The 12,086-nt window shown below is 39.3% G+C and overlaps 1 protein-coding gene across 11 annotated transcripts in view; it reads right to left on the bottom strand.

Moving 5' to 3' along the window:
• Nucleotides 1-12,086, bottom strand: part of CEP350 (centrosomal protein 350) — a 143,989-nt gene that overhangs the window by 27,152 nt on the left and 104,751 nt on the right. For 10 of the 11 annotated variants that reach the window (XM_039486128.1, XM_039486132.1, XM_039486133.1 and 7 more), the window contains 3 exons: nucleotides 5,171-5,370; nucleotides 2,683-2,894; nucleotides 1,239-1,383 (listed from right to left, as the gene is read on the bottom strand). In XM_039486128.1, the coding sequence (XP_039342062.1) occupies nucleotides 1,239-1,383; nucleotides 2,683-2,894; nucleotides 5,171-5,370 (557 nt within the window). The remainder of the gene's footprint in view (nucleotides 1-1,238; nucleotides 1,384-2,682; nucleotides 2,895-5,170; nucleotides 5,371-12,086) is intronic. The other variant, XM_039486125.1, reaches the window with a different exon arrangement.

Here is a 12,086-nt window from a genome sequence, read left to right as displayed (position 1 = left end):
TGTGGACCCTGTGATGATTTGAGTTTGAGATCCCTGTGCTAAACTCTAGGAAGTCTCTATTGAGCATGTATGTACTGATTTTTCCAAGGCTTATAACTTGGCCAAATTTGGGTGGATTTCTATAGGGAAAGCAAAAAGGCATATTCTTAACACAAAGGCAACCCCTCTGTCAAATTTCAAGTCCTTGCTCTAAAGTCCTTGCTCTACAGCTTCTCAAAAAAGTGTGCCAGAATTTTTCTATATGGGCAAAACAACGTATTTTTCCCTAGCCTTGATTTCAGAAACACCCTAACCATTTTGGCTGAAATTTTCTAAGAAAATTCAGTCTGAAGCAGATATCCAGCATGGAAAATTGCAGCCCAAATGGTTAAAGTTTATCAAAACTGCAAGCAACCAAACACATGGCCTTATAATGGAAATATCAGGCAACCTTAATAAATTGGTATTACCAGCTCCACCTATAATATACTATGCCAGGTGTTAACTTTTTTGCATTGGAGGTGGCCAACACTTTCTGCTGTTTGTATATAAGCACACGCAAATTCTAAATTCAGGATTAATTTTAATGCAAGTCATTTGCTGTCAGAGGAATTTTGCTTCAATTTTCTCCTTTTCCATTTTTTAAAAACAATTCCTTACTGGTAAAGGTTGTCAGGTAGAGCAACTAAGAGGATGATAAACTACATCCTACAGAGCAGATAAAGCACAGACATACAACCCCAGTGCAAGCTTCCCTACAATGAAGGTGGCATTCTGATGCTCACAAACTGCAGAATGTCCCTGGGTGTGAATAACTAAGTCAAAGTATTCTGAACAGAGGTTCCCCAAGTCAGTAACATCAGCTTCATTAAAAGTGAACTGATGAAAAAAGCAACATGTTTAAGATCTCATTCATATCAGTGGGCGTGCGTGTTTAAGTATAAAAACTCAATATGGTTTAAAACAAAGGATCTGAAAGATCGTTTCCTCCAACTTCTAAGACCAGATTTTCAGGCTCTGTATTGCTTCTAGAACAGTTAATTACATCACAATTTAGGAAACTTTGTTCATTGCTGTACACTGAAGTGATCAACTTTAATATAAAAATCCTCCCACAGTATCCTGAAGTCACCGCAATTTCAAATATTTTCAGTTTACTTAATTAGATTTATGAGTTAATTTACTGGGTTGCAAAAACACAGAGTATGAGAAATGAATTTAAACACAAGACAATGTATTCTTGATATCTTCAATCTTACCTGACTGTGTCATGGATAAAGACTCATCAGACCAACTGTGGGATACTTGATGGGATTTCACAGGTAAATGCAGCTGTCCTCCAGTTCTGTGGCTTCCTTTGATGGAATCCTGCTTTGAGATAGATGTACTGCTTTTTGAAGGAGACTGTTCAAAGACGAAAGAAAAAATAAGTAACTACTTGTGAAGCTCAATTTAAAAGCATGAGATCACTGTCAACAGGCGTTAATTACAAGGAAGGAAAGTATTCTCTAGTCATAAATCTTTAGCAATAACAAATAGCTAACTACCTATCCAGATACATTAACATAAGCTTTATCTTTCTCAGTGTGTTATGCATCAGAACAAAAACTACCTAAAGTAGCAAAAGCTGACACTTATCTTGAGCTGGATCTCAGTAATTCTGTTTCACATGGTCTAGTTTATTGCTATACAAGAAAACTTGTATGCTTCAGATTAGAATATTTGTTGATGCAACCACACTTCTGTAAAAACTGCTGCCAAATATACCTGCTAAACTGAAAGGACATCTCTCAATATGAGGAAGTGCAAGGCATTACCCTACATCAACCACCACAACACGGACTCAACTTTCAGCCAGGCAAAACTTCTCTTAAGGGCAGATTCTCTTCCAGATATTTATTTACGGCACTAACAGTATACTTGTCACAGCCCTTTTACCGAGACAGAATACAATCTTTGGCACATTAGATGTTATACTGCACTAGCTCTTCAGCTGCACATTCTAAATGGACTTTCCCAGAGGAAAAGGTGTTTGTAAAACTCAATGTAAGTCGAGATGAGCCGTGTTTCCACAGACAGTGGCTGACAGCATCTTTAGCCTCACAGCTTAATCCAGGTATAAAGCCCAGAGAACAAGAATTACCATGATGCAACTTACAAAGCCAAGTAGACATAATACTTGGAACAGAGTAGAAAGCCAGAATTATCTAGCAAGCTGGCATTATATGTTGTAACCTGCAAGACTATGTGTGAGGCACAGCTGTGTTCCTGATGCTATGGAATACCTACAAACACTTCATAATGCATTACTCAAATCAAAATCATAGTATTAGCTTCCTGTGCCTGATGTAATCGTGACAAACTATCATCCATCCAAGTCACACTGGTATTCTGGGCTAGCATTCTACTGATTATGCTGCATAGCCCCACTGGCACATTCAAAATCTGTTGCAAGTCTGCACACAAGTTAAAAATGCTTAACTGACCCCATTCCAAAACAATTTTTTTCCCCTAAAGATTTTAAAGAAAGTATGAGTGCGCAATATTTATTGACACCCTCGGATATAGCATTACAGCTACAAAAAGTTTAATCTCTGTGTAGAAAGCTTTAAATGGCTACTAGAAAGTTTATTTTCTACTTCTCTTCTGATGGTTCTTTACTAGTACTGGAACATGTAAATGTAAAGGATAAAGTTCACTCACAAGCTTGCCTGGTGAGGTAGCAGACTCTAGATCCTGTGAGTAAACCATTTCTTCAGTAAGTGTACTATGATCTGGGCTTACTGGCTTCCCTTGGTCCACAGGCTCTGATTGGACAGGTTCACCAGCTGGACTGCCTAATTCTTCTGGGACAGAGCTTTCACTGTTTACATGAGTATAGGAAAGCACTGGAGACTCCTCTTCACTGGCTGCTTCTGAAATGAGATAGTGGAGGTAAAAGAGAGCACACAGTATAGTCAGCCAAGCAAGAACTTGCACTATTTACATGAATCTAAGGTAGTTTTGATTACTGCATTTCATCAAACAAAATCAGTCACAAGCTGTGTTTAAATGCCAGATTGTACATTAAAGAAACAAAGAGGGTGAGGTACTATTTGCACTAGCTTCTGTTGGTGAAAGACAAGCTTTCAAGTTTACACCATTCTGATTGCACAGTGTTACTTCACATTATATGGTACTGAATTGTTTAACAAGGAGATATTTAATTAAGGAATTTCAATAAAACAAAATGCCAAATATTAGTAGTGGCTGTTGGATGCCTAAAACAAAGGATTTCAGCATATTCTAAATTAACATTTTCCAAGCTCTGTGGTTCTTGAACATCTTCCAACATCCCCCAAAGACAGGCTCCCCTATTCAATTACAACCCTCAGCAGTCACTGAGGTAGTGAAGTCAACTGCCAGAGATCAATGCTGGAGCATGGAATCTGCCTATGGAAATAATTCCTCACCCCTCAACAAAATTGCATGGTTAGCTGTGATTGGTTGAAAACCAAATCCTGAGTTCAAAATTCTATGCTTCCCCTGAAACAGTTGTGGACAAACCTAAAACAGGGGAACAGTGGGAAAATATTTCTTGCACTATTTTAGATGTTATGATTTCATCAACTCTTGGCAGATGGCAGACAGAATCCGGAAATCAGGACTGAGTTATAAAATTCCTGTTTTCTAACTTTTATAGGATATAGCGTACTATTGAAAAAAGCCTTAGAAAATTACTCAATATTGGGGCAGAGGCTGGGGAAAGGAATCACCTTAGTCCATTCTCCAGGCTGACTGTGCTCCAACCCTGGTAGGTAGATAAAATTAGTGGAGGGAATACAAATACATTTACTTTTTACATTCAACACATTGGAGTTTTTGTTCACTAAAACTTTATATTTCACCATTCTTTTTTAAATTGTCATACAGCTGTGTGAGGTTCAAGTGGGAGTTTGCAATGATGAGTGAAACTGACCATAACACTGAACTGCCTCATAGATTCAAAAGATGTGCTTTATTTTGGTGAGGGGAGAAAGGAAAATTAAGATCCTCTAGGACAATCCTTGAAGATACCAGTATTTTCTTCACTTAGACTCCCTGCCCTCTATACCTCATGCTGAAGCTACGAACTGCCATAGGAAGACTGAATGAGACTCATTTTGGGAGCTGCATCGAAGCAAGTTTATTTTTCATACAGAAGAACCTTTCATACAAACTGCATCCAAAAATACTTTAGTCATGCATAGTTGCAGAGTTAATAACATAGCAAGAGAAAATAAAAGTCAAAGGCAGGGAAGATAAACAGCTTTTCACTGATCTGAAATACAAATTGTGAGGCAGGAGAAGGCTCCCTCTGATGGCACAAATCATAGTAAGATGGCTGGTAGGGAGATAGAAGAGAACAGCACTGAAATGAAAAGGGGATTTAAGAGGGAATGTCTGTGAGGCAGGCTAGGTGAAAGACCATGGTATTTGTGTTTTAAAAAGAAAAAATAAAATTTAAACTGGATCCTGAAATATATGAATGATGTGGCCACGCGTCTCTGTACACACGAGATGACAGGCAGTGGACAGTGGCACTGTACAAATACTGAAGTTTGGAAAGCTGGTCCATGGAGCCAATAGAGTTGCAGCAGTTAACACAAAAAGATAAAGGTATGGATTAGAATAACAGAGACAAACAGAGGCACTGAGACACATGGATAAAGTTGCAGAGGCGATTTCAGGTGTATTTCAAGATATAACATGTAGAATATAAAGAAGGGTACAGCGTCAAAGATGTCACCAAGATAAGGCCACTGGAGGCCAAAAGCTTTGAGTTGAAGAGAAGATGGAGTGGCACTTAAGAAAGCTCGCCTTGTGTAAGAGAAGCAATTCTATCAGAGGTATTTAGCGCTGGAAAGTTGAAACAAAGCAACACATTTACTTGGTCAATGCAAGAAGTGAGGGTGAACAAAGTCATTAAAGATATACTGTTGAATATCAGCGTAAAAGTGGTAGCTAAGGTTAAAGATAATGATAAGAGGTAGAAGATAATAAAGAGCAGAGGACAGAACACAATTCTGTGTCCAGAGAGGAACAATCACCACCACACATGAAGAAAATACAAAAATATGAGCTTACCAGAGGCTAATAGTTTATGATATGCTATGTTTTGCCCCAGTCATTATTTGCATTGGGTCACTCTTTGAGCAGGACATGGTTTTACCTTTGGGTTCAGCCCTCTGGTCCCCCAGTTCCTTCTTGGCTGTTTTTGTTTTGAGTCTCTCTTTGTCCCAAGCAGCTAAGGCTTGTTTCTCCATCCGACGTATCTCTGCTTCCTCTGCATCTAGACGGCGCTTCCACTCCAGCAGTTCTTCAGCATGTTGTCGCCGCTGCATCAGCTTCTGTTCTCGCTTAGTCAGGAACCTGATAAACATATCAGAAGACAATGGGAAAACAGTCTACCACAGCCAAAAGACCCAATGGCAAGATGCTCTTATCATCACAATGTATAGACTTGTATAAATAGAAGTCATTTTTTAAGTCAATATCAATGTTGTGACGGTCCATAGATCTCCAAAAAAACTATATAATAAAAGGAGGCAAGTGACTTATTGTTACTACTCTGTAGGACTTATTGCTGTTCATTGACAAATTATGTAGAACAGCACAGAAAAAAATCAGAAGCGTAACAGATATCTTCCAATTCACATCTTTCTGCACATTTCCTTTCTATAAGAAGTGGGCAAGTCTTTAATGTAAAAACTATGATGGCGAATTCTTAATGTACCAAGAGGCCCACCATTTTGAATTTTTTAAATGCTTGTCCCCTTCAAAGAGGTTTCAAGCTTGACCTAGTACCAGGCTCATTAAGCAGAAAGCCAACAAAGACATAATTAAGTTCTGGTCACTTAGGATGACTCTGAGGCCCAGCTTTTATAATACAGTATGATAAGCAGATCACTAATCTGGAGGGAGCTAATCACCTACAAATTTTGAGGATTTTAAATACTGTAGTTATACATAGAAGGGTTACTCATCAGTAACCAATTTGAACAGATTGTCTGTAGTGGTCCCCATTCCTGGGCATGCAAAAAGGCTGCTGGCATTAAGTCAGAACCCTCTAGAAAACAGCGACCATTGGGATCGTGAGCATTCTTTTTCAAGGATCCCAACATTCTCCCAACTGTCCTCACTGGTATAGAAAATACTGCAAATCTAAATGTCTCAAGTTCTTTCCAAATCCACAAGCAACCATAAGAAGAGAGCATATGGTTCCATACTGACAATCCACTTGAAGAACTATACGTACTGATAAGTAACCCTTCTTTTAATATTGTTTGTCTGGATCCCTGCTCTTGGAAATGGTGTCTTTGCATGCTTTCTTCCTTCAGTTATCTACATGGAAGCTCCAAAATAAAATTAGATTTTCTGAATAATTATATGAAGATATATTTTCAGAAGCCATCAGACATCCAGGGTGTGCCACAGCTTCTTTTTCCTGCATTGAGAAATGGAGGTAGAAGGAAGGTAGAACTATATCTTGGGCTCTGGGGAACACTGACCACCTTTGAAGGGGATGAATTTCTCCTCGGTTCTCAGCATTATTTTGTCCTTGGGGACATATTTATAATTCACATGTAAAGTACTCTGAATCTCTTATACTTGACATGGAGATGTGATTGGTATCATTAAACACACTAAGACTAAATCAGTATAGAGAAACTTAGTTTAATTGTTCAAAGGGATGTGAAATGAGGGATTTTAAGATTAAATTGAGACTCCATGTTGGACATATTAATCCCTTTGGAGGTCTGAGCTTCTTCAGTACTTTGAAAAAATATGATATGATACATGCTGCTGGCCTATAAGTGATCCCTCTGCCTGGCAGCAAATAACTGAATTTAGGGCCTATGTATCATTTAAAGTCCTAGTACAAAACCCCTGGATAAGGCATCTTGAGGGAACTGTAATTGACAATACTTGGATCACTATGGAGTCCACATTTGTTTCTTCACCAAGACTGTTTAACTTTTTATTCCCAGTTTTCAATTATGCATGTCATAGCCATTCCAGTTAGTCAAGTAGGTCCTTGACACAGAAACTTTTATGGAGACCAATTAGGTGACAATGACCTCATTACAGTAACTACCTCTGTCTTGCTTCATTCAGCAGCCAGGCTGATGTGTTTCGAATTCCCAGTTCATTGTGGCTGACTGGATTCCAGAAGTACAATTCCAATTGTCATAACAGTCAAAAGGTAGTTAAGTAAATGTATGAGCAGTGAAAACCAGAGTCTCATCTTCCAATGGGGTGCTAGAACACTTCCATACCAGCATCCATTTCCTGGACACCATGATTAGCTTAAATAATGGAATCCTACAAATGACTATACACAAGAAACCCACTGATCACCACACTTACCTCCACAGATCCAACAACCATTCCAGACACACCAAATAATTTGTTATTTACAGCTAGGCACTCAGATATCACATAATTTGCTCCAAAGTCCAAGATGCACACCTAAACACATTTAAAGTGGCTTTCACTAAACAAGGACACTCCACCAGAGAAGCAGATCACATCATGGAAAGGGCCACCCAAATACACCAGGAGAACCTGTTTAATACGGAAAAGAAAAAAACCCTGGCTGCGCACCCCTAGTTGTTACTTACCACCCCACATTGAAACCCTTATGGGGTATCATCAAACAATTACAACCCATATTTGATAAGGACTGCATCCTGAAAGAAATCCTTCCTGAACCCCCTTCTTCTGGCCTTCAAACAACCCACCAACCTTGCCCAGCTCATCATCAGAAACATGCACCCCACAGACCAGTACACGCCAACTCAAAGAGGCACCAGACCCTGCCAGAACAAGATGCAAAACCTCCAGACATATCTCCACTGTTATGATGATCAATATCCCTCACAACACATATTCAAGATTCATGGATCCTACATATGTTTATCACATGTGGTGTACTTTATCCAGTGCATCAAATGCCTCATTAACAACTAAGTAGGTGAAACCAGACAATCACTGCACTCTTGAATAAGCTCAGATATAAAAATCACAGAAGACGACAAAAATATCATATCATCCATGGGGGAACATTTTTCACACAGCGATCACTCCAAAGGTGATTTTTCAGTACTTGTCCTCAAGGGAAACCTGCACAATACCTCCAAAAGGCAATCCTGGAAACTTACATTCATAACTCCGCTAGCTACCAAAAAACATGCACTTAACAGGGACACTGGTTTTATGACTCATTACAACTATTTATAATACTGCACTGTCTGCTATCCTTAACTGCCCATTTCAAACCCTTTATGCATAACAATCTAACCCCCAATAACCCACTTAATTTCAAGCGATGACCTCCAACACACTTATCCCTTCTGTTTAACTTGTATTTAGCTAAGACATTCTGCTTCCATCCCTCAAACCTGAGGCAGAGCTCTGTTTAGCTCGAGAGCGTATATCTTCCACGAACAGAAGTCGGTGAAATAAAAGATATTATCTCACTTATGTTGTCTCTCATATTCTTGGACCAATACGGCTACAAGACCACTAAAAACAATGGGGTGCCACTAAGATTATGTTCTCTGGCTCTCTATTTTCTGAATCATTTTTATTAGAAGGGGCACAGAAGGGAAGGTGTATAAAAACAGACCCTTTGGGCACTGCTGTGACAGGCATCTGTGGCAATCACCTTTGAATAAAGTCAAGTATCAGGGGGTAGCCGTGTTAGTCTGTATCCACAAAAACCAACAAGGAGTCCGGTGGCACCTTAAAAACTAACAGATTTATTTGGGCATAAGCTTTTGAGTAAAAAACCACTTCTTCAGATGCATGGAGTGAAAATTACAGATGCAGGCATTATATAAATGAGACATGAAGAGAAGGGAGTTACCTCCCAAGTGGAGAACCAATGTTGACAGGGCCAATTCGATCAGAGTGGATGTAGTCCACTCCCAATAACAGATGAGGAGGTGTCAATTCCAGGAGAGGCAAAACTGCTTTTGTAATGAGCCAGCCACTCCCAGTCCCTATTCATGCCCAAATTAATGGTGTTAAATTTGCAAATGAATTTTAGTTCTGCTGTTTCTCTTTGAAGTCTGTTTCTGAAATTATTTTGTTCAAGTATAGCTACTTTTAAACCTGTTATAGAATGTCCAGGAAGATTGAAGTGTTCTCCTACTGGCTTTTGTATGTTACCATTCCTGATGTCCGATTTGTGTCCATTTATTCTTTTACGTAGGGACTGTCCAGTTTGGCCAATGTAATCAAAGGGACTGACAAAGGAGGTGCTGTAGTCATAATGAACACTCTTACAGCAAGATAATCAGCACTCTTACAGCAGGATTATTTGGCTATTTGGACTCTCTCCTCAGACCCTGCTGTAAGAGTGCTGATTATCTTGCTGTAAGAGTGTTCATTATGACTACAGCACCCTCTTTCAGTCCTTTGATTTATTACACTGGCCACTGGACCCAGTCCGTAAAAAAAAATAAATGGACACAAATCGACATCAGAATGGTACATACAAAAGCCAGTAGGGAGAACACTCAAATCTTCTGGACATTCTATAACAGGTTTAAAAGTAGCTACACTTGAAAAAAAAAAAAAAAAAGACAGACTTCAAAGAGAGACTGCAGAACTAAAATTCATTTGCAAATTTAACTCCATTAATTTGGGCTTGAATAGGGACTGGGAGGCTGCACAAAGCAAAAAAAGCTTTTTTTCCTTTCCCATTTCCTGATCTGTTGATCTGTTATTGGGAATGGATCCACTCCACCTCGATTTGGCCTCATCACACTGGTTCTGTGTTGGAGGTAACTCCCTCTCTTCATGTCTCATTATAATGCCTGAGATGATGGGGCATCCAGGGTTTCATTTGGTGACATTTGCTATCTTTTTCCAATTAAAGAAGACAGTTACTTCTCAGCATATTTTAGTAACTGGTAAGAAAAGATTGGCAAGAAGCATAGAGTGGAATAAGATGGCATAATCTTTTTGAAACCAACCTCAAACACCCATCTGCCTGAGGTAATTCCAACTCTATGATTCATGAAAAATAAAGAAAGAAGTTGGTTCCCTAAGCAGAAAGGAAAATAACCTGCCACATTTATTATCTTAAGGCTCTTGCATGCATATTAAATTTGCTGCCTCAAAAACCATGCCTAGATGAGGGGCTGCCAAACTATATGGCACATGTATCATGGGTAGTATGTGAGCTTGATATGCCGTCCATTCACTTCATACTTTTTTTTAAATTGGTGGTACATGAACCAATAAGCTTTGAAAGCCACTGGCACAGACACCAAGCTGTAGATAAGTTCCTTTATCTCTGCTAACTAAAGTTTTTTCTGCCTGAATGACAGTTTCTGATGGGGGTTTCTTGAAGTGTTCAGATGGATTGCTCTGCTGCACTTGGATACTGGAAAGTTAGCTTTTTCCTGTAGGAGGATCAATCCAGTCAAAAATTTCCAATACCTAGAATCTTTCTCTCTTCCATTATATAATCTATCTTCACATATTTAATGAGGAGAACCTCAAAAGGAAGATATTTCTACTTGCTAGAACATCTTGTGGAATGTCTGGGCTCCTTAGACTTAATTAATTGCTAAGTCACTGCCATGACTACCAAATGAGTTGTGACTAAGGAATCAAGCCACATGAGAGGCATGCTTTGCCTCCTTTTGATCTTCAGGCACAACTACCCTGGCTTCTTTTTTAAACTATTTTGGAAGCCGGTGCATTAATAGGAGAAGTCTGTCCCAGGCAAGAAATTGTACTATTCAAATATCACTTGATGAATCCTTATTCTCTTCTGAAGCACAGCAGATGAATACAATTACTTCCCCAACATTCTGATCATGATGGGTTAACCCTTCTTTGCTTTGTTTTCTTATTAACTGCCACAAGAAGAGTTCTGGGATTTGGTGATTATCAGCAGGGTTAAACATCTCTGGGATAGAGGTGGATGATAGAGGTTCTCAGAAGGAATAAGGGGATAGTTGCTGTGTTCTGCTGGAGCTGAATGATAGTATACAAGTGGTGAGATGACATTCCATGAATTATCCAAATTTAAATATACAACTCCTCTGCCATTCTGCTCAATAACTCCTGAAACTTCCTAAAGTCATCAAATGGAGACATAAAAGGATGGTATGTATGCACAGACTTATCAGTTGAAGAGGAGAAAGCAGCAGCTACTTGAATGATTATTCTCTATTTCTTCTTTCTCCTCCACTCAGGGGAAAAGGATTGAGACTGTTCGGCCAACAGGTCCAAGGCCATGTGGATTTCTTATGGTTATTTCAGAAGGATTTTGCATAGATGCCTGATAGGTTTGAGAACCCTGGAGCAGACCTTAAACTGCATCCTAGTTTGATCTTCAGAGAGGCCAAAGCCTCCATAACTTATTTCAGGAATCTATAAAGGACCAAGAGAAACATCTTCCTTCCAAGAGACGGAATAGTGGTATCTGAGCCTAATGAGCACTCTTGTCCTTGAGGCATTCTTGAACCCAGTGATTTCTCAGAGTTGGACTTCTAGGCATCTTTAGACTCTGAAGATGTCCCAGACTCCTATTCATTAATACATTTAAGCTAAAGTCAGATTAACCTGTCGGACTTTCTTCAACATACAGAGGTGGGACTCTCACTCTGAGTATTTTGGGAGGGGAAGTGGAGGAAATCTGCATAAAGCATATACCTCTGTGGGGAGCATCACTCACCCACGAACTGGATACACTGGTCTGAATACAAAAATCTTTGCTTCATACAACGTACATTACTTCAACCTCAGATTCTTCTAAGACTCAGCCACTATGACAATGGAAATAAACGGAATCAAAAGAGCAGGAGCTGACAAAACCATACCAAACCAGATGCCTACTGTATCAACCCAAAGAATAACATGGAGAACCAATTAACCTGCCATAAAAATTAACAGCTACACAAACATTAACTATTTATGATGACACTAGCTAACAAGCCAAAAGAAGCCCAGAAAGAACAAGGGATTTGACCTTCAATCTACAGTGGTAAGAGAAAAGAAAGGGATGGGTGGGAATTGTAGTTCCTTTTACAACCTATGGGATTCAATGGTCCGAACCACAAGAG

This window comes from Mauremys reevesii, linkage group 8 (assembly GCF_016161935.1).
Source record: "Mauremys reevesii isolate NIE-2019 linkage group 8, ASM1616193v1, whole genome shotgun sequence".
NCBI lineage: Eukaryota > Metazoa > Chordata > Testudines > Geoemydidae > Mauremys > Mauremys reevesii.
This window is presented reverse-complemented; position numbering and strand designations above follow the sequence as displayed.